Raw genomic sequence first — 27,523 nt, 5'->3', positions numbered from 1 at the left:
AGTCCTCCCAGTCCCCCCCAGTGTCCCCAGTCCCCCAGCACCCCTGTCCCCCTCCATGTCCCAGTCCCCCCAGTCCCCCGCCAGTGTCCCCAGTCCCCCAGCACCCCTGTCCCCCTCCATGACCCAGTCCCCCCAGTCCCCCCAGTCCCCCCCAGTGTCCCCAGTCCCCCCGCACCCCTGTCCCCCCCCGTGTCCCCTCACCGGGGTGGCAGTCGTCCAGGTCGTGCTGGCAGGTGACCCCCCCGTAGCCGCGGGGGCAGAGGCACCCAAAGGTGCCGGGGCGGTTGGCGCAGACCCCCCCGTGCAGGCAGGGGCTCTGCCCGCACTCGTCCACGTCCTCCTGGCAGCGCTCGCCTGGGGGGGTCAGGGTGGGGGTCAGGGTGGGGGTCAGGGTGGGGGTCAGGGTGGGGGTCAGGGTGCCCGGGGGGGTTGGGAAGGACTGGGGAGGGACCCAAGGGTGCCCAAGGGGGGGGTCAGGGTGCTTGGAGGGGTTGGGGTCAGGGTGCCCAAGGGGGTTGGGGAGGACTAGGGAGGGACCCAAGGGTGCCCAAGGGGGGGGTCAGGGTGCTTGGGGGGGTTGGGGTCAGGGTGCCCGGGGGGGGTTGGGGAGGACTGGGGAGGGACCCAAGGGTGCCCAAGCGGGGGGTCAGGGTGCTTGGGGGGGGGGGTGAGGGTGCTCAAGGAGGGGTCAGGGTGCCCATGGGGTTTGGGGTGATGGGGGGCGGGGGGTGAGTGTGCTTGGGGGGGGGTGTCAGGGTGCCCAGGGGGGTCAGGGTGCCCGGGGGGGGTTGGGGAGGACTGGGGAGGGACCCAAGGGTGCCCAAGCGGGGGGTCAGGGTGCTTGGGGGGGGGTCAGGGTGCCCAGGGGGGTCAGGGTGCCCATGGGGTTTGGGGTGATGGGGGGCGGGGGGTGAGTGTGTTTGGGGGGGGGTGTCAGGGTGCCCAGGGGGGTCAGGGTGCCCGGGGGGGGTTGGGGAGGACTGGGGAGGGACCCAAGGGTGCCCAAGGTGGGCGGTCAGGGTGCTTGGGGGGGGGTCAGGGTGCCCAGGGGGTTCAAGGTGCCCATGGGAGTTGGGGTGATGGGGTGGGGTGGGGGGTGTCAGGGTGCCAGGGGGAGTCAGGGTGCTTGGGGCGGGGGGGGATGGGGCCAGGGTGCCCAAAGGGGGGGCTCAGGGGGTGCCAGGGGGACCCATGGGTGCCAGAGGGAACCTAGGGATGTTGGAGGGCACCCAGGGATGCCAGATGGACCCAGGGGTGCCAGGGGGTGACCCAAGGATGCCCGGGGGTGTCAGAGGGGGCACCCAGGGGTGCGGGTACCTTGCCAGCCGGGGGGGCAGCGGCAGGTGAAGCCCCCGAAGTCGGGGGTGGGGACGCAGACGCCGCCGTTGTCACAGGGGTCGGGGGAGCAGGGAGCCAGCGCCACCTCGCACGCCCGCCCTGCACCCCGGGGACACCGTCAGGCACCCGCCACCCACAGGGTGACAGGCAGGGTGGCACCCCTCAGGGCACCCAGCGTGGTGGCACCCAGCAGGGCGTGACCACCATGGGGACACCCAGTGTGGTGGCACCCATGGGGGTATGGCCACCACTGGGCACCCAGTGTGGTGGCACCCATCAGGGCACCCAGCATGGTGGCACCCATTAAGGCACGGCCACCACTGGGTGCCCCATGTGGTGGCACCCATCAGGGAACCCTGCATGGTGGCACCCATCAGGGCATGACCACCACGTGTGGTGGCACCCATGGGGGTATGGCCACCACTGGGCACCCAGTGTGGTGGCACCCATCAGGTCACCCAGCATGGTGGCACCCATCAGGGAACGTGGCGTAGTCGCACCCATGAGGGCACGGCCACCGCCGGGCACCCAGCATGGTGGCACCCATCAGGACATGACCACCATGGGGACACCCAGCATGGTGGCACCCATCAGGACACCACCACCACCGGGCAATGGGAATGGTGGCACCCATCAGGGAACGTGGCGTAGTCGCACCCATGAGGGCACGGCCACCGCTGGGCGCCCAGCATGGTGGCACCCATCAGGACATGACCACCATGGGGACACCCAGCATGGTGGCACCCATCAGGACACCACCACCAATGGGAATGGTGGCACCCATCAGGGAACGCAGTGTGATGGCACCCATCAGGGCGTGACCACCATGGGGACACCCAGCACGGTGGCACTCATCAGGGAACCCAGCATGGGACAAAGCCACCAGGTATGCAGCCCCCACCCATGGAGCCACCCCAGCACCCATGGGTGCCCACCTGGGAAGGACAGGACACAGAGCCCCACACACTCCCGGAGCCCCCTCCCCAGCACCCATGGGTGCCCACCTGTGAAGGGCAGGACACAGAGCCCCCCCCACTCCTGGACCCCCTCCCCAGCACCCATGGGTGTCCACCTGGGAAGGGCAGGACACAGAGCCCCACACACTCCCGGAGCCCCCCCAGCACCCATGGGTGCCCACCTGTGAAGGACAGGACACAGAGCCCCCCACACTCCCGCACCCCCTCCCCAGCACCCATGGGTGCCCACCTGTGAAGGGCAGGACACAGAGCCCCCCACATTCCTGGACCCCCTCCCCAGCACCCATGGGTGCCCACCTGGGAAGGGCAGGACACAGAGCCCCACACACTCCCGGAGCCCCCCCAGCACCCATGGGTGCCCACCTGTGAAGGGCAGGACACAGAGCCCCCCACACTCCCGGACCCCCTCCCCAGCACCCATGGGTGCCCACCTGGGAAGGGCAGGACACAGAGCCCCACACACTCCCGGAGCCCCCCCAGCACCCATGGGTGCCCACCTGTGAAGGACAGGACACAGAGCCCCCCACACTCCCGGACCCCCTCCCCAGCACCCATGGGTGCCCACCTGTGAAGGGCAGGACACAGAGCCCCCCACACTCCTGGACCCCCTCCCCAGCACCCATGGGTGCCCACCTGGGAAGGGCAGGACACAGAGCCCCACACACTCCCGGAGCCCCCCCAGCACCCATGGGTGCCCACCTGTGAAGGACAGGACACAGAGCCCCCCACACTCCCGGACCCCCTCCCCAGCACCCATGGGTGCCCACCTGTGAAGGGCAGGGCACAGAGCCCCCACACACTCCCGGAGCCCCCTCCCCAGCACCCATGGGTGCCCATCTGTGAAGGGCAGGACACAGAGCCCCCACACACTCCCGGACCCCCTCCCCAGCACCCATGGGTGCCCACCTGGGAAGGGCAGGACACAGAGCCCCACACACTCCCGGACCCCCTCCCCAGCACCCATGGGTGCCCACCTGTGAAGGGTGGGGCGCAGAGGCAGCGGTAGGTGCCAGCGCCGTCCAGGCAGGTGCCCCCGTGGTGGCACGGCCCCGAGGCGCACTCGTCCACCTCCGCCTGGCACTGGGCGCCTGCGGGGACACAGGCGTCACCCCGGGGCTCGGGGACAGCGGGGACGTGGGGGCGGTGGCGTGGAATGGGGGGACGTGGGGACAGCGGGGGACATGGGGACGGTGGGGACATGGGGACGGTGGGGACACGGGGACAGTGGGGGACATGGGGACGGTGGGGACACGGGGACAGTGGGGACATGGGGACGGTGGGGACGTGGGGACAGCGGGGGACATGGGGACGGTGGGGACACGGGGATGGCAGGGGACGTGGAGCCAGTGGGGGACACAGGGACAGCAGGGGACATGGGGACGGTGGGGACATGGAGATGGCAGGGGACGTGGGGACAGTGGGGGACATGGGGACCGTGGGGACATGGGGACAGTGGGGACACGGGGATGGCAGGGGACATGGGGACGGTGGGGACACAGGGATGGCAGGGGACGTGGGGACAGTGGGGGACATGGGGACAGCGGGGACATGGGGATGGCAGGGGACATGGGGACAGTGGGGGACATGGGGACAGCGGGGACATGGGGACAGTGGGGACACGGGGATGGCAGGGGACGTGGGGACAGTGGGGGACATGGGGACAGTGGGGACATGGGGACAGCAGGGGACGTGGGGACAGTGGGGACGTGGGGACAGTGGGGACACAGGGATGGCAGGGGACGTGGGGACAGCAGGGGACAGGGGACAGTGGGGGACATGGGGACGGTGGGGACATGGGGATGGCAGGGGACATGGGGACAGTGGGGGACGTGGGGACAGCGGGGGACATGGAGACAGTGGGGACATGGGGACGGTGGCATGGCCATGGTGGGGACATGGGGATGGCAGGGGACAAGGGCACAGTGGAGGGTCTGGCTGGGTCCCCAGGGTGGGCACGGGGTCCCCAGGGGGTCCCCAGGATGAGCAGGGGGTCCCGAGGGTGTTGGGGGTGTCCCCAGGGTGATACCAGGGTGGGCAGGGGGTCCCCAGGGTGGGCCAGGAGTCCCCAGGGTGACACCAGGGTGGGCAGAGGGTCCCCAGGGTGGTGGTGGTGTCCCCAGGGTGGGCAGGGGGTCCCCAGCGTGACACCAGGGTGGGCAAGGGGTCCCCAGGGTGGGCAGGGGGTCCCCAGGGTGTCCCCAGGATGAGCAGGGGGTCCCGGGGGTGTTGGGGATGTCCCCAGGGTGGGCAGAGGGTCCCCAGGGTGTCCCCAGGGTGGGCAGGGGATCCCCAGGGTGTCCCCAGGGTGGACAAGGGGTCCCCAGGGTGGGCAGAGGGTCCCCAGGGTGTCCCCAGGGTGGGCAGGGGGTCCCCAGGGTGACACCAGGGTGGGCAAGGGGTCCCCAGGGTGGGCAGGGGGCAATGCCAGGCAGCGTCCCCAGGGTGGGCAGAGGGTCCCCAGGGTGGTGGGGGTGTCCCCAGGGCGGGCCGGGGTCCCCGGGGGGCCGTACCCTGGTACCCCGGGCGGCAGGCGCAGCGGTACCCCCCACCCACGGGGGTGCAGGTGCCCCCGTGGCGGCAGGGCCGGGTGGCACAGGGGTCCTCCCTGCGGGCACACGTGGGGCCCCCCCAGCCCGCCTGGCACTCGCAGGTGAACCTGTTGGGGGGGGGCACTCATGGGTGCTGGGCACCCAAGGGTGCCCCCAGCCGGCCCCCCCAGGCACCCTCATGAGCACCCGTGGGCATCTCCCCTGGCACCCCCCAAGTATTCAAGGGGAACCAAACGCACCCCCTGCCAGCCCCCTGGGCAACCCCCCAGGACCCCCCCGCTACCCCCCCAGGCACCCATGGGCACCCTTGGGTACCCCCCCAGGCACCCATAGACACCCTCAGGCACCCCTGTACGCACCCAGGGCCACTCATCAGCACCCATGGACAACCTTGGGCACCCCCATGGGCACCCATGGACACCCTTGCACCCCCCCCCAGGCACCCAGAGCACCCCTCAGCACCCAGGCCCCCTCCCAGTCACCCCTGAACCCCCAAGTTGGGCACCCACGGACAACCTTGGGCACCCCCCCAGGCACCCGGGGCCACTCATCAGCACCCATGGACAACCTTGGGCACCCCCATGGACACCCTTGGGCACCAGGCACACATCAGCACCCAGGGCCACTCTCAGCCACCCCTGAACCCCAACTTGGGCACCCACGGGCACCCACGGGCACCTTTGAGCCCCCTCCAGACACCCACCAGCACCCAGGACCACTCTCAGACACCCCTGAACCCCCTCACCAAGCACCCACGTACAACCTCGGGCACACCCATGGGCACCCACAGACACCCTTGGGCTCCAACCCCTGGGCACCCACCCAGGCCCTCTGCCAGTCACCCCTGAACCCCGACTTGGGCACCTATGGACAACCTTGGACACCCCCATGGGCACCCACGGACACCCTTGGGCACCAGGCACCCAGAGCACCCATCAGCACCCAGGGCCACTCTCAGACACCCCTGAACCCCAACTTGGGCACCCACGGGCACTCACAGACACCCCTGGGCACCCACCCACTCCCCTTCCCAGTCCCCCAGCACCCAGTGGGTGCTCACCCGTCCCCATGGTCACGGCAGGTGCCGTGGGCGCAGGGGCTGCTGCGGCAGGGCAGGGTGCCGGGGCGGCACTGGGCGTCGCGGGTGCCCGGCGGGCAGAGGCAGGTGAAGCCGTTGGCGCCGTCCACGCAGGTGCCACCGTGGTGGCAGGGGTTGGACGCGCACTCGTTGATCTCCACGGTGCAGCGGGGACCTGGGTGGGGGGACAACGGGTGTTGGTGGGGGCACCCTGGTGGGCACCCAACTGGGGGTGCCAACATAGGTAATCAACATGGGCGCCCAACAGGAGCACCCAGCATGGGTGATCAATGGAGGCACCTGACAGGGGCAACCAGCGTGAGCACCCATCACAGGTAATCAATGGGGCACCCAACAGGGGCACCCAACATGAGCACCCAGCATGGGTGATCAACAGGGGCACCCAACATGGGCACCCAACATGAGCACCCAGCATGGGTGATCAACAGGGGCACCCGACAGGGGCAACCAACGTGGGCACCTGTGGGCACCCAACTGGGGCTGCCAACATAGGTAATCAACACGGGCGCCCAACAGGAGCACCCAGCATGGGTGATCAACGGGGGCACCCAACAGGGGCAACCAGCGTGAGCACCCATCATAGGTAATCAATGGGGCACCCAACATGGGCACCCAACATGAGCACCCAGCATGGGTGATCAACAGGGGCACCCAACATGGGCACCCAACATGAGCACCCAGCATGGGTGATCAACAGGGGCACCCAACATGGGCACCCAACAGGAGCACCCAGCATGGGTGATCAACAGGGGCACCCGACAGGGGCAACCAACGTGGGCACCTGTGGGCACCCAACTGGGACTGCCAACATAGGTAATCAACACGGGCGCCCAACAGGAGCACCCAGCATGGGTGATCAATGGGGGCACCCAACAGGGGCAACCAGCATGAGCACCCATCATAGGTAATCAATGGGGCACCCAGCATGGGTGATCAACGGGGGCACCCAACAGGGCAACCAGCGTGAGCACCCATCATAGGTAATCAATGCGGCACCCAACATGGGCACCCAACATGAGCAATCAACGTGGGTGATCAACAGGGGCACCCAACATGGGCACCCAGCACGGGTGATCAACAGGGGCACCCGACAGGGGCAAACAACGTGGGCACCTGTGGGCACCCAACTGGGGCTGCCAACATAGGTAATCAACACGGGCGCCCAACAGGAGCACCCAGCATGGGTGATCAATGGGGGCACCTGACAGGGGCAACCAGCGTGAGCACCCATCATAGGTAATCAATGGGGCACCCAACATGGGCACCCAACATGAGCACACAGCATGGGTGATCAACAGGGGCACCCAACATGGGCACCCAACATGAGCACCCAGCATGGGTGATCAACAGGGGCACCCGACAGGGGCAACCAACGTGGGCACCTGTGGGCACCCAACTGGGGCTGCCAACATAGGTAATCAACACGGGCGCCCAACAGGAGCACCCAGCATGGGTGATCAACGGGGGCACCCAACAGGGGCAACCAGCGTGAGCACCCATCATAGGTAATCAATGGGGCACCCAGCATGGGTGATCAACGGGGGCACCCAACAGGGGCAACCAGCGTGAGCACCCACCATAGGTAATCAATGGGGCACCCAACATGGGCGCCCAACATGAGCAATCAACGTGGGTGATCAACAGGGGCACCCAACATGGGCACCCAGCACAGGTGATCAACAGGGGCACCCGACAGGGGCAAACAACGTGGGCACCTGTGGGCACCCAACTGGGGCTGCCAACATAGGTAATCAACACGGGCGCCCAACAGGAGCACCCAGCATGGGTGATCAACGGGGGCACCCAACAGGGGCAACCAGCGTGAGCACCCATCACAGGTAATCAATGGGGCACCCAACATGGGCACCCAACATGAGCACCCAGCATGGGTGATCAACAGGGACACCCGACAGGGGCAACCGACGTGGGCACCCAATGTGGGCACCCAACTGGGACTGCCAACATAGGTAATCAATATGGGCACCCAACAGGAGCACCCAGCATGGGTGATCAACGGGGGCACCCAACAGGGGCAACCAACGTGAGCACCCATCATAGGTAATCAATGGGGCACCCAGCATGGGTGATCAACGGGGGCACCCAACAGGGGCAACCAGCGTGAGCACCCATCATAGGTAATCAATGGGGCACCCAACATGGGCACCCAACATGAGCAATCAACATGGGTGATCAACAGGGGCACCCAACATGGGCACCCAACATGGGCACCCAGCACGGGTGATCAACAGGGGCACCCGACAGGGGCACCCAACATGAGCAATCAACATGGGTGATCAACAGGGGCACCCGACAGGGGCACCCAACATGAGCAATCAACATGGGTGATCAACAGGGGCACCCGACAGGGGCACCCAACATGAGCAACCCAGCATGGGTAATCAACAGGGGCACCCAGGATGGGCACCCAACAGAGGCACCCAGCATGGACTATCAACAGAGGCACTTGACATGGGTTACCAACATGGGCACCCAACAGGGGCACCCAACAGGGGCACCCAGCATGGGTAATCAACAGGAGCACCCAACAAGAGCACCAACAGGGGCACCTAACAGGGGCAATCAATGGGGCACCCAACACAGGCACCCAGCATGGGTAATCAATGGGACATGCACCAGGGCACCCAGCATGGGCAATCAACAGGGGGACCCAAGATGGGCACCCATCATGAGTAATCAACATGGGCACCCAACACGGGCACCCAGCATGGGCAATCAACAGGGGGACCCAACAAGGGCACCCAACATGAGCAATCAACATGGGCACCCAACACGGGCACCAGCATGGGTCATCAACAGGGGCACCCACCATGGGAACCCAACATGGGCACACAATACGGACACCCCCACACAGGCCCCCAACAGGGGCACCCAAAATAGGCACCCATTGGGTGCATGGGCCACTGGCACCTTTATGGGCTCCTCTCCTGGGCACTGGGCACCTTCCTGGGCACCCAACTAGGGCACCTCTGGGCACCCTGGCACTGTCCCCAGTGAGCACCATGCCCCCTCCAGCACCCATGGGAGCACCCAGTGAGCACTGTGGGCCCCCAGCACCCATGGGGGCACCCAGTGGGCTCCAAGGCTTCCTAGCACCCATGGGAGCAACCAGTGAGCACCATAGCAGCCCCCCAGCACCCATGGGCACCCACCCAGTGGGCACCTACCCAGTGGGCAGCAAGGCTCCCCCCTACCACCCATGGGAGCACCCAGTGGGCATCGAGGCCCCCCAACACCCATGGGAGCACCCAGTGGGCACCATGGTTCCCCCAGCACCCATGGGAGCACCCAGTGGGCACCATGCCACCCCAGCACCCATGGGAGCACCCAGTGGGCACTGAGGCCCCCCAGCACCCATGGGAGCACCCAGTGGGCACCATGGTTCCCCCAGCACCCATGGGAGCACCCAGTGGGCACCAAGGCCCTCCAGTACCCACGGGAGCACCCAGTGGGCACTGAGGCCCCCCAACACCCATGGGAGCACCCAGTGGGCACCGAGGCCCCCCAACACCCATGGGAGCACCCAGTGGACACCAAGGCCCCCCAGTACCCATGGGAGCACCCAGTGGACACCCAGGCCCCCCAGCACCCGTGGGAGCACCCAGTGGGCACCAAGGCCCCCCAGTACCCATGGGAGCACCCAGTGGGCACTGAGGCCCCCCAACACCCATGGGAGCACCCAGTGGGCACCGAGGCCCCCCAGCACCCATGGGAGCACCCAGCGGGTACTGTGGTTCCCCCAGTACCCATGGGAGCACCCAGCGAGCACCGAGCCCCCCCAGCACCCATGGGCACCCACCTGTGAAGCCGGGCTGGCAGACGCAGTCGTAGCGGTCGATGCCGTCCTGGCACACGCCGTGGACGCAGGGGTCGCTGGCGCAGTCGTCGGGGTTCACCTCGCAGTTGACACCTGGCACCCAAGGGTGGTTGGACCTCAGCACCCACCCCGTGATCCGGTAGGTGGCACCCAGGGGTGAAGGGCTGAGATCCACCAGGTTGATGCCCGGGTGGGGCACCCCATGGACTCATGCTCAGATGGGATGTGGTGGCACCCAGTGACCACCCCATGGTGTCATCCACTCCATGCCCTGCTGGGACCCAACACCACGGCCAGCACCCACCCCATGCCCTGCTGGGACCCAACACCACGGCCAGCACCCACCCCATGTCCTGATGGGACCTGACGCCATGCCCAGCACCCACCCCATGTCCTGATGGGACTCAAAGCCACCTCCGTCAACCACCCCGTGACCCAAGACCATACCCAGCACCCACCCAAGGCCCTGATGGGACCCAACACCTTGTCCGGCACGCACTTCATGGTCAGATGGGACCCAAAACCATGTCCAGCACCCACTCAATGCCCAGATGGGACCCAACACCGTGTCCATCAACCATCCCATAACCAGGTGGGACCCAACACCATGTCCAGCACCCACCCAATTCCCAGAGAAGACCCTACGCCGTGTCCATCAACCATCCCATGATTAGCTGGCACCCAAGGCCATGTCCAGCACCCACCCAATGCCCAGATAAGACCCAACTCCGAACCCAGCACCCACCTTATGATCAGATGAGACCCAATGCCATGCTCAGCACCCATACCATGCACAGATAAGACCCAACACCCTGTCCATCAACCACCCCATGTCCAGATAAGGCCCAACACCATGTCCATCAACCACCTCATGACCAACTGGGACCCAACACCATGTCCATCAACCACCCCATGCCCAGGTAAGACCCAACGCCGTATCCACCAACCATCCCAAGACCAGTTGGGACCCAACACCACCCCCAACCCCCACCCCCATGCCCAGATATGACCCAACGCCATGTCCATCAACCACCCCATGCCCAGAGAAGACCCAACGCCGTGTCCATCAACCACCCCATGCCCAGAGAAGACCCAACGCCATGTCCATCAACCACCCCATGCCCAGAGAAGACCCAACGCCATGTCCATCAACCAGCCCACAACCAGTTGGGAGTCAACGCCACGTCCATCAACCATCCCACATCCAGATAAGACCCAACGCCGTGTCCATCAACCACCCCATGACCAGGTAAGACCCAACACCGTATCCACCAACCATCCCAAGACCAGTTGGGACCCAACATCACACCCAACACCCACCCCCATGCCCAGATATGACCCAATGCCATGTCCACCAACCACCCCATGCCCAGATAAGGCCCAACACCCTGTCCATCAACCACCCCATGCCCAGATAAGGCCCAACACCCTGTCCATCAACCACCCCATGCCCAGATAAGGCCCAACGCATGTCCATCAACCACCCCATGCCCAGAGAAGACCCAATGCCGTGTCCATCAACCACCCCATGCCCAGGTAAGACCCAACACCGTATCCACCAACCATCCCAAGACCAGTTAGGACCCCAACATCACCCAACACCCCACCCCCATACCCAGATATGACCCAACGCCATGTCCATCAACCACCCCATGCCCAGATAAGACCCAACGCCATGTCCATCAACCACCCCATGACCAGATAAGACCCAACGCCATGTCCATCAACCACCCCATGCCCAGATATGACCCAACGCCATGTCCATCAACCACCCCATGCCCAGAGAAGACCCAATGCCGTGTCCATCAACCAGCCCACAACCAGTCGGGAGTCAACGCCATGTCCATCAACCATCCCACATCCAGATAAGACCCAACGCGTGTCCACCAACCATCCCAAGACCAATTAGGACCCCAACATCACCCAACATCCCACCCCCATACCCAGGTAAGACCTAACACCGTGTCCATCAACCACCCCATGACCAGATAAGGCCCAACACCGTGTCCATCAACCACCCCATGACCAGATAAGGCCCAACACCCTGTCCATCAACCACCCCATGACCAGATAAGGCCCAACACCCTGTCCATCAACCACCCCATGACCAGATAAGGCCCAACACCGTGTCCATCAACCACCCCATGCCCAGGTAAGACCCAACACCGTATCCACCAACCATCCCAAGACCAGTTGGGACCCAACACCACCCAACACCCACCCCCATGCCCAGATATGACCCAATGCCATGTCCATCAACCACCCCATGCCCAGATAAGGCCCAACACCGTGTCCATCAACCACCCCATGCCCAGATAAGACCCAACGCCGTGTCCATCAACCACCCCATGCCCACATAAGACCCAACGCCATGTCCATCAACCACCCCATGCCCAGATAAGACCCAACACCGTATCCACCAACCATCCCAAGACCAGTTAGGACCCCAACATCACCCAACACCCCACCCCCATAGCCAGATATGACCCAACGCCATGTCCATCAACCACCCCATGCCCAGGTAAGACCCAACACCGTGTCCACCAACCATCCCAAGACCAGCTGGGACCCCAACACCACCCCCAATCCCCACCCCCATGCCCAGATATGACCCAACGCCATGTCCATCAACCACCCCATGACCAGGTAAGGCCCAACACCGTGTCCATCGACCAGCCCACAACCAGTCGGGAGTCAACGCCATGTCCATCAACCATCCCACATCCAGATAAGACCCAACGCGTGTCCACCAACCATCCCAAGACCAATTAGGACCCCAACACCACCCAACATCCCACCCCCATACCCAGGTAAGACCTAACACCGTGTCCATCAACCACCCCATGCCCAGATAAGACCCAATGCCATGTCCATCAACCACCCCATGCCCAGACAAGGCCCAACACCGTGTCCATCAACCACCCCATACCCAGATATGACCCAACGCCGTGTCCATCAACCACCCCATACCCAGCTATGACCCAACGTCCTGTCCATCAACCACCCCATGCCCAGGTAAGACCCAACACCATATCCACCAACCATCCCAAGACCAGTTGGGACCCAACACCACCCAACACCCCACCCCCATACCCAGATATGACCCAACGCCATGTCCATCAACCACCCCATGCCCAGACAAGGCCCAACACTGTGTCCATCAACCACCCCATGCCCAGACAAGGCCCAACACTGTGTCCATCAACCACCCCATGCCCAGATAAGACCCAATGCCATGTCCATCAACCACCCCATGCCCAGATAAGACCCAACACCGTGTCCATCAACCACCCCATACCCAGCTATGACCCAACGTCCTGTCCATCAACCACCCCATGCCCAGGTAAGGCCCAACACCATATCCACCAACCATCCCAAGACCAGTTAGGACCCCAACATCACCCAACACCCCACCCCCATACCCAGATATGACCCAATGCCATGTCCATCAACCACCCCATGCCCACATAAGACCCAACACCGTGTCCATCAACCACCCCATGACCAGATAAGGCCCAACACCCTGTCCATCAACCACCCCATGCCCAGATATGACCCAACGCCATGTCCATCAACCACCCCATGCCCAGAGAAGACCCAATGCCGTGTCCATCAACCAGCCCACAACCAGTCGGGAGTCAACGCCATGTCCATCAACCATCCCACATCCAGATAAGACCCAACGCGTGTCCACCAACCATCCCAAGACCAATTAGGACCCCAACATCACCCAACATCCCACCCCCATACCCAGGTAAGACCTAACACCGTGTCCATCAACCACCCCATGACCAGATAAGGCCCAACACCGTGTCCATCAACCACCCCATGACCAGATAAGGCCCAACACCCTGTCCATCAACCACCCCATGACCAGATAAGGCCCAACACCCTGTCCATCAACCACCCCATGACCAGATAAGGCCCAACACCGTGTCCATCAACCACCCCATGCCCAGGTAAGACCCAACACTGTATCCACCAACCATCCCAAGACCAGTTGGGACCCAACACCACCCAACACCCACCCCCATGCCCAGATATGACCCAATGCCATGTCCATCAACCACCCCATGCCCAGATAAGGCCCAACACCGTGTCCATCAACCACCCCATGCCCAGATAAGGCCCAACGCCGTGTCCATCAACCACCCCATGCCCAGATAAGACCCAACGCCATGTCCATCAACCACCCCATGCCCAGATAAGACCCAACTCCGAATCCAGCACCCACCTTATGATCAGATGAGACCCAATGCCATGCTCAGCACCCATACCATGCACAGATAAGACCCAACACCCTGTCCATCAACCACCCCATGTCCAGATAAGGCCCAACACCATGTCCATCAACCACCTCATGACCAACTGGGACCCAACACCATATCCATCAACCACCCCATGCCCAGGTAAGACCCAACGCCGTATCCACCAGCCATCCCAAGACCAGTTGGGACCCAACACCACCCCCAACCCCCACCCCCATGCCCAGATATGACCCAACGCCATGTCCATCAACCACCCCATGCCCAGAGAAGACCCAACGCCGTGTCCATCAACCACCCCATGACCAGGTAAGGCCCAACGCCGTGTCCATCAACCACCCCATGACCACATAAGACCCAACGCCATGTCCATCAACCAGCCCACAACCAGTTGGGAGTCAACGCCACGTCCATCAACCATCTCACATCCAGATAAGACCCAACGCCGTGTCCATCAACCACCCCATGACCAGGTAAGACCCAACACCGTATCCACCAACCATCCCAAGACCAGTTGGGACCCAACATCACACCCAACACCCACCCCCATGCCCAGATATGACCCAATGCCATGTCCATCAACCACCCCATGACCAGGTAAGGCCCAACGCCGTGTCCATCAACCACCCCATGCCCAGATAAGGCCCAACGCCGTGTCCATCAACCACCCCATGACCAGGTAAGGCCCAACACCGTGTCCATCAACCAGCCCACAACCAGTCGGGAGTCAACGCCATGTCCATCAACCATCCCACATCCAGATAAGACCCAACGCGTGTCCACCAACCATCCCAAGACCAATTAGGACCCCAACACCACCCAACATCCCACCCCCATACCCAGGTAAGACCTAACACCGTGTCCATCAACCACCCCATGCCCAGATAAGACCCAATGCCATGTCCATCAACCACCCCATGCCCAGACAAGGCCCAACACCGTGTCCATCAACCACCCCATACCCAGATATGACCCAACGCCGTGTCCATCAACCACCCCATACCCAGCTATGACCCAACGTCCTGTCCATCAACCACCCCATGCCCAGGTAAGACCCAACACCATATCCACCAACCATCCCAAGACCAGTTGGGACCCAACACCACCCAACACCCACCCCCATGCCCAGATATGACCCAACGCCATGTCCATCAACCACCCCATGCCCAGACAAGGCCCAACACCGTGTCCATCAACCACCCCATGCCCAGACAAGGCCCAACACCGTGTCCATCAACCACCCCATGCCCAGACAAGGCCCAACACCGTGTCCATCAACCACCCCATGCCCAGATAAGACCCAACACCGTGTCCATCAACCACCCCATACCCAGCTATGACCCAACGTCCTGTCCATCAACCACCCCATGCCCAGGTAAGGCCCAACACCATATCCACCAACCATCCCAAGACCAGTTGGGACCCAACACCACCCAACACCCCACCCCCATACCCAGATATGACCCAACGCCATGTCCATCAACCACCCCATGCCCACATAAGACCCAACACCGTGTCCATCAACCACCCCATGCCCAGATAAGACCCAACACCGTGTCCATCAACCACCCCATGACCAGATAAGGCCCAACGCCGTGTCCATCAACCACCCCATGCCCAGATAAGACCCAACACCGTGTCCATCAACCACCCCATGCCCAGACAAGGCCCAACACCGTGTCCATCAACCACCCCATGACCAGATAAGGCCCAACACCATATCCACCAACCATCCCAAGACCAGTTAGGACCCCAACATCACCCAACACCCCACCCCCATACCCAGATATGACCCAACGCCATGTCCATCAACCACCCCATGCCCAGAGAAGACCCAACACCATGTCCATCAACCACCCCATGCCCAGATAAGGCCCAACACCGTCTCCATCAACCACCCCATGCCCACATAAGACCCAACGCCATGTCCATCAACCACCCCATGACCAGATAAGACCCAACACCATGTCCATCAACCACCCCATGCCCACATAAGACCCAAAGCCATGTCCATCAACCACCCCATGCCCAGATAAGACCCAATGCCATGTCCATCAACCACCCCATGCCCACATAAGACCCAACACCATGTCCATCAGCCACCCCATGACCAGATAAGGCCCAACGCCATGTCAACCATCCCACCAGATAAGGCCCAACCCCATCAACCATCCCACATCCAGATAAGACCCAACGCGTGTCCACCAACCATCCCAAGACCAATTAGGACCCCAACACCACCCAACACCCCACCCCCATACCCAGATATGACCCAACGCCATGTCCATCAACCACCCCATGACCAGATAAGACCCAACGTCCTGTCCATCAACCACCCCATGCCCAGATAAGACCCAACGCCATGTCCATCAACCACCCCACGACCAACTAAAACCCTCCACCCCCCACCCAATCCTCTCACCTCCCCCCCCTTAGACCTTACCGGCGGTGCCGGGCGGGCAGTTGCACTGGTAGGCGTCGATGCGGTCGATGCATTTGCCGCCGTTGCGGCAGGGGCTGCTGTGGCACTCGTCCAGCTGGAGGTCGCAGCGGTAGCCGGTGAAGCCGGGGGCGCAGGCGCAGGAGAAGCTGGCGATGCCGTCCAGGCAGGTGCCGTGGTGGCAGGGGTCCGGCGAGCAGTCGTCCACGTTGCGTTCGCAGAGAGGTCCCTCGAAACCTGAGGGGGAGTGGGAGAGGGTGGTGGGGGGGGGGGGTGGCACCCGTAGGTGCAGGGTGGGTAATGGCGGGGGGCTGGGGACAGCCGTGGGTGTAGGGTGGGGAATGGCAGGTGGTTGAGAACATCCATGGGTGCAGGATGGGGAATGCTGGGGGTCTGGAGACAGCGTGGGTGCAGGGTGGGCAATGCTGGGGACACCATGGGTGCAGGGTGGGCAATGCTGGGGACACCCATGGGGGCAGGGTGGGCAATGCTGGGGACACCGTGGGTGCAGGGTGGGCAATGGCAGGGGGCTGGGGACACCCATGGGTGCAGGGTGGGCAATGGCAGGGGGCTCAGGACACCCATGGGTGCAGGGTGGGCAATGGTGGGGAGCTGGGGACACCATGGATGTAGAGTGGGCAATGCTGGGGAGCTGGGGACACCTATGGGTGCAGGGTGGGCAATGCTGGGGAGATGGGGACACCTATGGGTGCAGAGTGGGCAATGCTGGGGAGCTGGGGACACCCATGGGTGCAGGGTGGGCAATGGCGGGGGGCTGGGGACACCCGTGGGTGCAGGGTGGGCAATGGCGGGGGGCTGGGGACACCCGTGGGTGCAGGGTGGGCAATGGCAGGAGGTTGAGAACACCCATGGGTGCAGGATGGGGAATGCTGGGCGTCTGGAGACACCATGGGTGCAGGGTGGGCAATGGCAGGGGACTGGGGACACCCGTGGGTGCAGCACGGGCAATGCTAGGAGGTCGGGACACCCCTGGGTGCAAGATGGGCAATGTCAGGGTTCCATAGACACCTATGGGTGCAGGATGGCCAACAACATGGGTTCCATGGCCACCCATGGGTGCTGGGTGGTCAATGCCAGGTTCCATGCCCACCCATGGATGTTAGGTGGTCAATGCTGGGTTCCATGCCCACCCATGGGTGCTGGGTGGTCAACACCAGGTTCCATGCGCATCGATGGATGTTGGATGGTCAACACTGGGTTCCATGCCCACCCATGGGTACCAGGTGGTCAATGCCAGGTTCCATGCCCACCCATGGGTGCTGGGGGTCCCGGGTGGGGGGGGGGCTCACCCTCGGCGCAGCGGCACTCGTAGCCGTTGGGGCGGTCGAGGCACTTGGCGCCGTTGCGGCAGGGGGTGCTGGCGCACTCATCCATGTCCGTCTGGCAGGTGGGGCCCGAGAAACCTGGGTGGGGGGCACCCATGGGTGGGCGAGGGAGGGCCAGATGGGGTAAGCCCCCCCATGGGCCCCCCCCCAACTCCTCTCAGGGGACCCCAGGTACCCGCAGAGCTCCTGCACCCCCAAAAGGGCCACCTCATCTTGGAACACCCCCTCCCCAAGCCCAGGAGCCCACAGGTGGGTGCCCTTGGAGGGGGTGGCCATGGGTGGGTTGCCCAAGGGTGGGTGCTGGGGTGGGTCTCCATGGTGGGGAAGGGTGCTGAGGTGGGTCCCCATGGGGGTGGTGCTGAGGTGGGTGCCCAGGGATGGGAGCTCTGGGGGGGTGGGTTCCCAGGGGTGGGTGCTGGAGTGGGTGCCCAGGGGTGGGTGCTGGGTGGGTGGGTGCTCACCGGGGGGGCAGGAGCAGGAGAAGCCGTTGACCAGGTCGTGGCAGCGGCCGCCGTTGGCGCAGGGGCTGCTCTGGCACTCGTCCACCTCCAGCTCACACAGGGGCCCGCTGAACCCTGCACCCACCGGCACCGTCACCCCCCACCCTGACACCCACTGACACCCTCACCCCCACCCTGACTCCACCTTGCCCACCCTGTGCCCACACGGGGCACCCAATGGCTCTGCAAGTGGAGGTGAAGTCTGCCTGGACCCACCAGGACCCATGGCAGCACCCATGGCAGCACCCATACCCATACCATGTCCCTACCAGATCCCATACTGAGACCATGACCCATATCAGGTCCCATATCTTCACCAGGTCCCTCACCAGGTCCCACCCCAGGTCCCACACCCATCCCAGGACCCATGCCAGGACCCATAACCATACCATGTCCCATACTAGGACCCATACCATGCTCCATTCCAAGTCCCACACCCATCCCAGGTCCCAGACCCCCACCAGGTCCCACACCAGGTCCCATGCCAGGTCCCATAACCACACCAGATCCCATCCCAGGTCCCACACCCGTCCCAGGACCATCCCAGCTCCCATATCTCCACCAGATCCCATCCCAGGTCCCACACCCATCCCAGGACCATCCCAGCTCCCATATCTCCACCAGATCCCATCCCAGGTCCCACACCCATCCCAGGACCATCCCAGTTCCCATATCTCCACCCCATCCCACACCAGATCTAGGAACCCATCCCAGGTCTCCCACCCATCCCAGGACCATCCCAGGTCCCACGTCAGGTCCTGTATCTCCACCAGGTCCCACACCAGGTCCCATAACCACACCAGAAGCCATCCCAGGTCCCACACCCATCCCAGGACCATCCCAGCTCCCATATCTCCTCCAGATCCCATCCCAGGTCCCATGCCCATCCCAGGACCATCCCAGCTCCCATATCTCCACCCCATCCCACACCAGATCTAGGAACCCATCCCAGGTCTCCCACCCATCCCAGGACCATCCCAGGTCCCACGTCAGGTCCTGTATCTCCACCAGGTCCCACACCAGGACCATCCCAGCTCCCATATCTCCACCAGATCCCATCCCAGGTCCCACACCCATCCCAGGACCATCCCAGCTCCCATATCTCCACCAGATCCCATCCCAGGTCCCACACCCATCCCAGGACCATCCCAGCTCCCATATCTCCACCAGATCCCATCCCAGGTCCCACACCCATCCCAGGACCACACCAGCTCCCATATCTCCACCAGATCCCATCCCAGGTCCCACACCCATCCCAGGACCATCCCAGTTCCCATATCTCCACCCCGTCCCACACCAGATCTAGGAACCCATCCCAGGTCTCCCACCCATCCCAGGACCATCCCACGTCCCACCCACCCCCACCCATGGGTGGTGGCCCCCACCGGCCATGCAGATGCAGGTGAAGCGCCCGATGCGGTCCAGGCAGGTGGCCTGGTTGCGGCAGGGACCCGACAGGCACTCGTTGACGTCGCTCTCGCAGCGCGGCCCCGCGTAGCCCCGCCCACAGCGGCACTCGAAGGAGCCCTGGGTGTTCACGCAGCGCCCAAAGTGCTCGCAGGGGTTGGCGCCTGGGGAGGGGTCAGCACCCATGGGTGGCCCCCCCCCCTCCACCCATGGGTGCTCCCCCTCTTGGGGCCATGGCCGTGGTTGGCACTCATGGGGGGTGCAGCCTTACCTGTGCTCCCTGCCCATGGCTGACCCCACCACCATGAACAGAAGCCTCCACCACCACCTAGGGGTGCCCCTCCACCCATAGGTGTCCCCCCACCCATGGGTGCTCCCCCTCTTGGGGCCATGGCCATGGTTGGCCCTCATGGGGGGTGCAGCCCTGCCTGTGCTCCCTGCCCATGGATGACCCCCACCACCATGAACGGATGCCTCCACCACCACCCTTGGGTGCTCCCCACCCATGGGTGCCTGCCCCCACCCATGGGTGGCCCCCCCCACCCATGGGTGGCCCCCCCCACCCATGGGTGCTCTCCCTCTTGGGGCCATGGCCATGGTTGGCACTCATGGGGGGTGCAGCCCTGCTTGTGCTCCCTGCCCATGGCTGACCCCACCACCATGAACAGAAGCCTCCACCACCACCTAGGGGTGCCCCCCCACCCATAGGTGCCCCCCCCACCCATCGGTGCTCCCCTTCTTGGCTCCCCTGCCATGGCGATCGCTCACGGGGGTGCAATCCTGCCTGTGCGCCCTGCCCATGGATGACCCCCACCACCACGAACGGATGCCTCCACCACCACCCTTGGGTGCTCCCCACCCATGGGTGCCTGCCCCCACCCATGGGTGCCCCCCCCCCCATGGGTGCTCCCTCTCTTGGGGCCATGGCCGTGGTTGGCACTCATGGGGGGTGCAGCCCTACCTGTGCTCCCTGCCCATGGATGACCCCACCACCATGAACGGAAGCCTCCACCACCACCTATGGGTGCCCCTCCACCCATAGGTGCCCCCCCACCCATGGGTGCTCCCCCTCTTGGGGCCATGGCCATGGTTGGCCCTCATGGGGGGTGCAGCCCTGCCTGTGCTCCCTGCCCATGGATGACCCCCACCACCATGAACGGATGCCTCCACCACCACCCTTGGGTGCTCCCCACCCATGGGTGCCTGCCCCCACCCATGGGTGGCCCCCCCCACCCATGGGTGGCCCCCCCCACCCATGGGTGCTCTCCCTCTTGGGGCCATGGCCATGGTTGGCACTCATGGGGGGTGCAGCCCTGCTTGTGCTCCCTGCCCATGGCTGACCCCACCACCATGAACAGAAGCCTCCACCACCACCTAGGGGTGCCCCCCCACCCATAGGTGCCCCCCCCACCCATCGGTGCTCCCCTTCTTGGCTCCCCTGCCATGGCGATCGCTCACGGGGGTGCAATCCTGCCTGTGCACCCTGCCCATGGATGACCCCCACCACCACGAACGGGTGCCTCCACCACCACCCTCGGGTGCTCCCCACCCACGGGTGCCTGCCCCCACCCATGGGTGCCCCCCTCACCCACCGATGGAGCACTCGTCAACATCCTGGTCGCAGGCGCCGCCGGTGAAGCCGGGGGGGCAGGTGCAGATGGCGCGGCCGTTGACGGGGTTGGTGTCGCAGATGGCGTCCTCGTGGCAGGGGTTGCTGACACAGGCGTCGTCCAGGTGGCACAACAGGCCTGGCACCCACCGGGGCGTCAGGGCACCCATGGGTGCTAGAACCACCCCCCCCCCCCTCCCCGGCAGTGGGTGCCCAACCCATGCTGCCCAACCCAACCTCTGCCAACCCAGGGTTCTCACCACAAGCCAGGGTGCCCAAAGGGTGGTGACCACCTCATGCTGGTGCCACCCAACCCATGCCAAGGCTACCCCAGTGGGTGCCCACCCCATGCCAGGGTGCCCAAGGGTGGTGCCCACCCCATGCTGGTATCACCCAACCCATGCCAAAGCCAACCCAGGGTGCCCACCCCATGCCAGGCTGCCGAAAGGGTGATGACCACCCCATATGCTGGTGCCACTCAACCCATGCCAAGGCTACCCCAGTGGGTGCCCACCCCATGCTGGGGTCACCCAAACTCTGCCAAAGCCAACCCAGGGTGCCCACCCCATGCCAGGGTGCCCAAGGGTGGTGCCCACCCCATGCTGGTGCCACTCAACCCATGCCAAGGCTACCCCAGTGGGTGCCCACCCCATGCCAGGGTGCCCAAGGGTGGTACCCACCCCATGCTGGGGCCACCCAACCTCTGCCAAAGCCACCCCAGGGTGCCCACCCCATGCCAGGGTGCCCAAGGGTGGTACCCACCCCATGCTGGAGCCACCCAACCTCTGCCAAAGCCACCCCAGGGTGCCCACCCCACGCCAGGGTGCTCTCAGAGTTTCCCACCCCACGCCAGGGTGCCCTTGGAGGTCCCCACCCCACGCCAGGGTACACTTATGGGTGCTCACCCCATGCCAGGGTGCCCTTGGAGGTCCCCACCCCACACCAGGGTACACTCATGGGTGCTCACCCCATGCCAGGGTGCCCTTGGAGGTCCCCACCCCATGCCAGGGTACACTCATGGGTGCTCACCCCATGCCAGGGTGCCCTTGGAGGTCCCCACCCCACGCCAGGGTACACTTATGGGTGCTCACCCCATGCCAGGGTGCCCTTGGAGGTCCCCACCCCATGCCAGGGTGCCCTTGGAGGTCCACACCCCACTCCAGGGTGCCCTTGGAGGTCCCCACCCCACGCCAGGGTACACTTATGGGTGCTCACCCCATGCCAGGGTGCCCTTGGAGGTCCCCACCCCATGCCAGGGTGCCCTTGGAGGTCCCCACCCCACCCCAGGATACACATGTGAACTCCTACCCCACACCAAGTTGCCTTATGAGATCCCCACCCTATGGGTGCCCCACCCAACACCTCCTCCCTCACCCGTCTTGCCCATGGGACAGGCGCAGTAGAAGGAGGCCACGCGGTCGTGGCAGGTGGCCCCGTTGAAGCAGACGGCGGTGGCGCAGTCGTCGATGTTCTCGCTGCAGCTCTCGCCCGTCCAACCGTTGACGCAGACGCAGGTGTGGCCACCTTGGGTGTTGAAGCAGGTGCCCCCGTTGTGGCAAGCGTTGGGTTGCAGTTGGCACTCGTCTACGTCCTCGGTGCAGAACTGGCCTGGGGAGCAGGGGGGGGGGGGGGGGGGACATGGAGGGGGTGGGGTCAAGTAGGGCTTGGTGAGCAACCTGAGGAACCTTCTTGGAGATCACCTGAGAATATCTCAGGGACCACCTTGGACTGACCACCTCGGGGACCTCCTTGATGACCACCTCGGGGACCTCCTTGATGGCCACCTTGGAGACCATCTCAGGGAACACCTTGGTCACCAGCCCACTGACCATCTCAGGAACCTCCTTGGTGACCACCTCAGGGACCATCTCAGGGATCACTTTGGCCCGCACCCCGCTGACCACTTTGGGGATCTCCTCGATGACCACCTTGGAGACCATCTCACGAACACCTTGGTCACCACCCCACTGACCTCCTCAGGAACCTCCTTGGTGACCACCTCTGGGACCATCTCAGGGACCACCCTGACCTGCACCTCACTGACCACATTGGGGACTATCTTGGGGACCTCCTTGGGGACCAGCTCGGGGCCACCCAGGTCCCCACCCTGCTGACCACCTTGAAGACCACCTTCAGGACTGCCTTAGGGGCCTCCTTGATGACCACCTCAGGCACCATCTCAGGGAACACCTTGGTCACCACCCCAGTGACTGTCTCAGGGACCTCCTTGGTGACCACCTCGGGGACCATCTCAGGGACCACCCTGACCTGCACCTCACTGACCACCTTGGGGACTATCTCTGGGACCACCGTGGTCACCTCCTCAGTGGCCACCTTGGGGACCTCATGGTGATCAGCCCCAGGATCATCTCAGAGACCACCTTGGTCCACACCCTGCTGACCACCTTGGGGACCTCCTTGGTGACCACTTCTGGGATCATCTCAGGGACTCGCCTGGTCCCCATCTCAGTGACAACCTTGAGGACCACCTTGGTCCCCACCTCAGTACCCACCTCAATGACCACCCTGGTGCCCACCTTGGTGCCCACCCTGTTGACCACCATGGTCCCCAGCTCAGTCTCCACCTCAGCGACCACCCCGGTGACCATCTTAATGACCACCCTGGAGCCTACCTCGATGACCACCCTGGTGCCCATCTTGGTGCCCACCCTGCTCCCCACCTCAGTGCCCACCTCAGTGACCACCCTGGTGCCCACCTCAATGACCACCCTGGTGCCCACCCTAGTGACCACCTTGGTCCCCCACCTCATTATCCACCTCAGTGACCATCCTGGAGACCACCTTGGTTCATTCCCAAGTGCCCACCTTGGTGCCCACCCTGCTGATCACCTCAGTGCCCACCCTGGTCCCCACCTCAGTGCCCACCCTGGTCCCCACCTTCAGTGACCTTCTCAATGACACCCTGGTGCCTACCTTGATGCCCACCTTGGTCCATGTCCAAGTGCCCACCCTGGTGCCCACCCTGGTGACCTCCTCAGTGCCTACCTTGATGCCCACCTCAATGACCACCCTGGTGTCTACCTTGGTGCCCACCGTGATGCCCCACCTTGGTGCCCACCTTGACGCCCACCTCAATGATCACCTTGGTGCCCACCTCAGTCCCTATCTTGTTGACCCCCCCTGGTGACCAATGACCACCCTGGGGTGCCCACCTTGGTGACCATCTCAATGCCCACCCTGCTGACTCCCTCAGTGCCCACCTTGATGCCCACCCTGGTGATCAATGACCACCCTGGGGTGCCCACCTTGGTGACCATCTCAACGCCCACCCTGCTGACTCCCTCAGTGCCCACCTTGATGCCCACCCTGGTGACCAATGACCACCCTGGGGTGCCCACCTTGGTGACCATCTCAATGCCCACCCTGCTGACTCCCTCAGTGCCCACCTTGATGCCCACCCTGGTGACCAATGACCCACCCTGGGGTGCCCACCCTGCTGACCACCTCAATGCCCACCTTCATGCCCACCTCAATGATCACTTTGGTGCCCACCTTGACGCCCACCCTGGTGACCAATGACCACCCTGGGGTGCCCACCCCGCTGCCCCCCCTACCCGTCCACTCGGGTGGGCACTGGCAGTTGTAGGTGTTGACCCCGTCCACGCAGGTTCCCCCGTGGAGACACTTGTGCCCGGGGCAGTCGTCCACGTTGGTCTCACAGGTGGGACCCTCGAAGCCTTGGGGACACCAGGGGTCAGGGTGGGGCCAGGGACCCCCCCACCCATGACAAGGACCCCCAACCCATGCCAGGGACCTCAACCCACCCGTGACTGGGACACCCACTCATGACAAGGACCCCCAACCCATGCCAGGGACCTCAACCCACCCATGACCGGGACACCCCACCCATGCCAGAAACCCCACCCATGACTGGGACACCCCACTCATGACAAGGACCCTCAACCCATGCCAGGGACCTCAACCCACCCATGACCGGGACACCCCACCCATGCCAGAAACCCCACCCCACCCATGACTGGGACACCCCACTCATGACAAGGACCCCCAACCCATGCCAGGGACCCCACCCCACCCATGACCGGGACACCCCACTCATGACAAGGACCCCCAACCCATGCCAGGGACCCCACCCCACCCATGACCGGGACACCCCACTCATGACAAGGACCCCCAACCCATGCCAGGGACCCCACCCCACCCATGACTGGGACACCCCACCCATGCCAGAAACCCCACCCATGACCGGGTCACCCCACTCATGACAAGGACCCCCAACCCATGCCAGGGACCCCACCCCACCCATGACTGGGACACCCCACCCATGCCAGAAACCCCACCCATGACCGGGACACCCCACTCATGACAAGGACCCCCAACCCATGCCAGGGACCCCACCCTACCCATGACTGGGACACCCCACCCATGCCAGAAACCCCACCCATGACCGGGTCACCCCACTCACGCCAGGGACCCCGACCCACCCACGCCTGGGACCCCCACCCTGCCAGGGACCCCAATCCATGCCAGGGACCCCCCACCCATGCCAGGGACCCCCCACCCCACCCACTGGCACCCAGGACCCCCCCAAACCCATCACCAGGGAGCCCTGTGGATGCCAAGGGTGATGGGTGCCAAGGACCCCCACCCACTGCCCGGGACCCCCAGGGACCCCGCACCCAGTTCTAGGGACACCCCCCCACCCAGTGCCAAGGATCCCCCCAAAGGACCCCCCAAGGACCCCCCCACCCACTTCCAGGGACCCTCAGGGACCCCCACCCACTTCCAGGGACTCCCCAGAGACCCCCACCCATTTCCAAGGACCCCCCACCTTTGCTGGGGACCCCCCACCCACTTCTAGAGACCCCCCCCCAGGCACCCAGTTCTAGGGACCCCCCGCCCCCCCAGTGCCAAGGACGCCCCCACCCACTTCCAGGGACCCTCAGGGACCCCCACCCAGTTCCAGGGACCCTCAGGGACCCCCAGGGACTCCCACCCAGTGCCAGGGATCCCCTCAGAGACCCCCACCCACTTCCAAAGACCCCCCCAGGGACCCCACACCCAGTTCTAGGGACCCCCCCCCACCCAGTGCCAAGGACCCTCCCAAGGGACCCCCCTTAAGGACCCCCCCCCCACCCACTTCCAGGGACCCTCAGGGACCCCCCACCCAGTTCCAGGGACCCCCACCCAGTGCCAAGGACCCCCCACCCACACTTCCAGGGACCCCCAGGGACACCCCCTGGGGACCCCCACCCACTTCCAGAGACACCCCCCCCAGTTCCAGGGACCCCCACCCCACCGTGCACCCCCCCCCCCCAGCAGCACCCATGGGTGCCAGCACCCACCAGGCAGGCAGGCGCAGTCGAAGGTCCCCTCCCCCAGCTGGCGGCAGGTGCCCCCGTTCAGGCAGGGGGAGGGGGCGCAGGGGGGGGAGGGGGGCGTCTCCAGGGGGGTGCAGTCGGGACCTGGGTGGGAGGGGGGGGTCGGGGGGGGGCATTGGGCACCCATGGGTGCCTGCCAGCACCCTGCCCATCCCCATGGGACCCCCCCCCACCCATGGGCTCCCCCACCCCATTGGGACCCCCCCACCCATGGGACCCCCTGCCATCCCCCCATGAAGACCCCCCCCCCCCAACCCCTGCCCACCCCATAGCCCCCCCCACCCATGGGACCCACCCCCACCCCATATGACCCCCCCCACCCATGGTCCATCCCCCCCACCCCATGAAGACCCCCCCCTCGCCCACCCCATGGCCCCCCCCATGGGACCCTCCCCACCCCCATTCACCCCATAGCCCCCCCTCCCCCCATCCCTGGGACACCCCCCCACCCATGGGACCCCCCACCCATGGTCCATCTCCCCCCCCCATGGCCCCCCCCCCATCCCTGGGATACCCCCCCACCCATGGGACCCCCCACCCATGGTCCATCCCACCCCACCCATGGACCCCCCCCCAACCCTGGGACACGCCCCCACCCATGGGACCCCCCCCACCCCACTCACCCCATAGCTGCCCCCCCCACCCATGGGACACCCCCATCCCTGAGACACCCCCCCACCCATGGAACACCCCCACCCACCCACCCCATAGACCCCCCCCATCCCTGGGACACCCCCCCCCCACCCATGGGACCCCCACCCAGGGTCCATCCCCCCCCATCCCCCCCCACTCACGGCG

General features: G+C 64.7%; 1 protein-coding gene across 1 annotated transcript in view; it reads right to left on the bottom strand.

Annotated features, from left to right (window-relative positions):
- NOTCH3 (notch receptor 3) overlaps window positions 1-27,194 on the bottom strand; it is a 61,656-nt gene extending 34,462 nt beyond the window's left edge. Inside the window, exons 1-14 of the mRNA XM_075134089.1 lie at window positions 27,191-27,194; window positions 26,690-26,809; window positions 24,941-25,063; window positions 22,740-22,973; window positions 21,349-21,504; window positions 19,735-19,920; window positions 18,311-18,424; window positions 17,814-17,927; window positions 16,507-16,740; window positions 9,781-9,891; window positions 5,925-6,117; window positions 4,826-4,971; window positions 1,318-1,437; window positions 202-354 (exon numbers count right to left, since the gene is read on the bottom strand). Of these exons, the coding sequence (XP_074990190.1) occupies window positions 202-354; window positions 1,318-1,437; window positions 4,826-4,971; window positions 5,925-6,117; window positions 9,781-9,891; window positions 16,507-16,740; window positions 17,814-17,927; window positions 18,311-18,424; window positions 19,735-19,920; window positions 21,349-21,504; window positions 22,740-22,973; window positions 24,941-25,063; window positions 26,690-26,809; window positions 27,191-27,194 (2,008 nt within the window). The remainder of the gene's footprint in view (window positions 1-201; window positions 355-1,317; window positions 1,438-4,825; window positions 4,972-5,924; window positions 6,118-9,780; window positions 9,892-16,506; window positions 16,741-17,813; window positions 17,928-18,310; window positions 18,425-19,734; window positions 19,921-21,348; window positions 21,505-22,739; window positions 22,974-24,940; window positions 25,064-26,689; window positions 26,810-27,190) is intronic.
- Window positions 27,195-27,523: the final 329 nt, after the last annotated feature.

The sequence above is a fragment of the Calonectris borealis genome, chromosome 31, assembly GCF_964195595.1.
Source record: "Calonectris borealis chromosome 31, bCalBor7.hap1.2, whole genome shotgun sequence".
Taxonomy (NCBI): Eukaryota; Metazoa; Chordata; class Aves; order Procellariiformes; family Procellariidae; genus Calonectris; species Calonectris borealis.
Note: the sequence above shows the minus strand (reverse complement) of the source record. Positions and strands in the feature narration are given on the sequence as shown.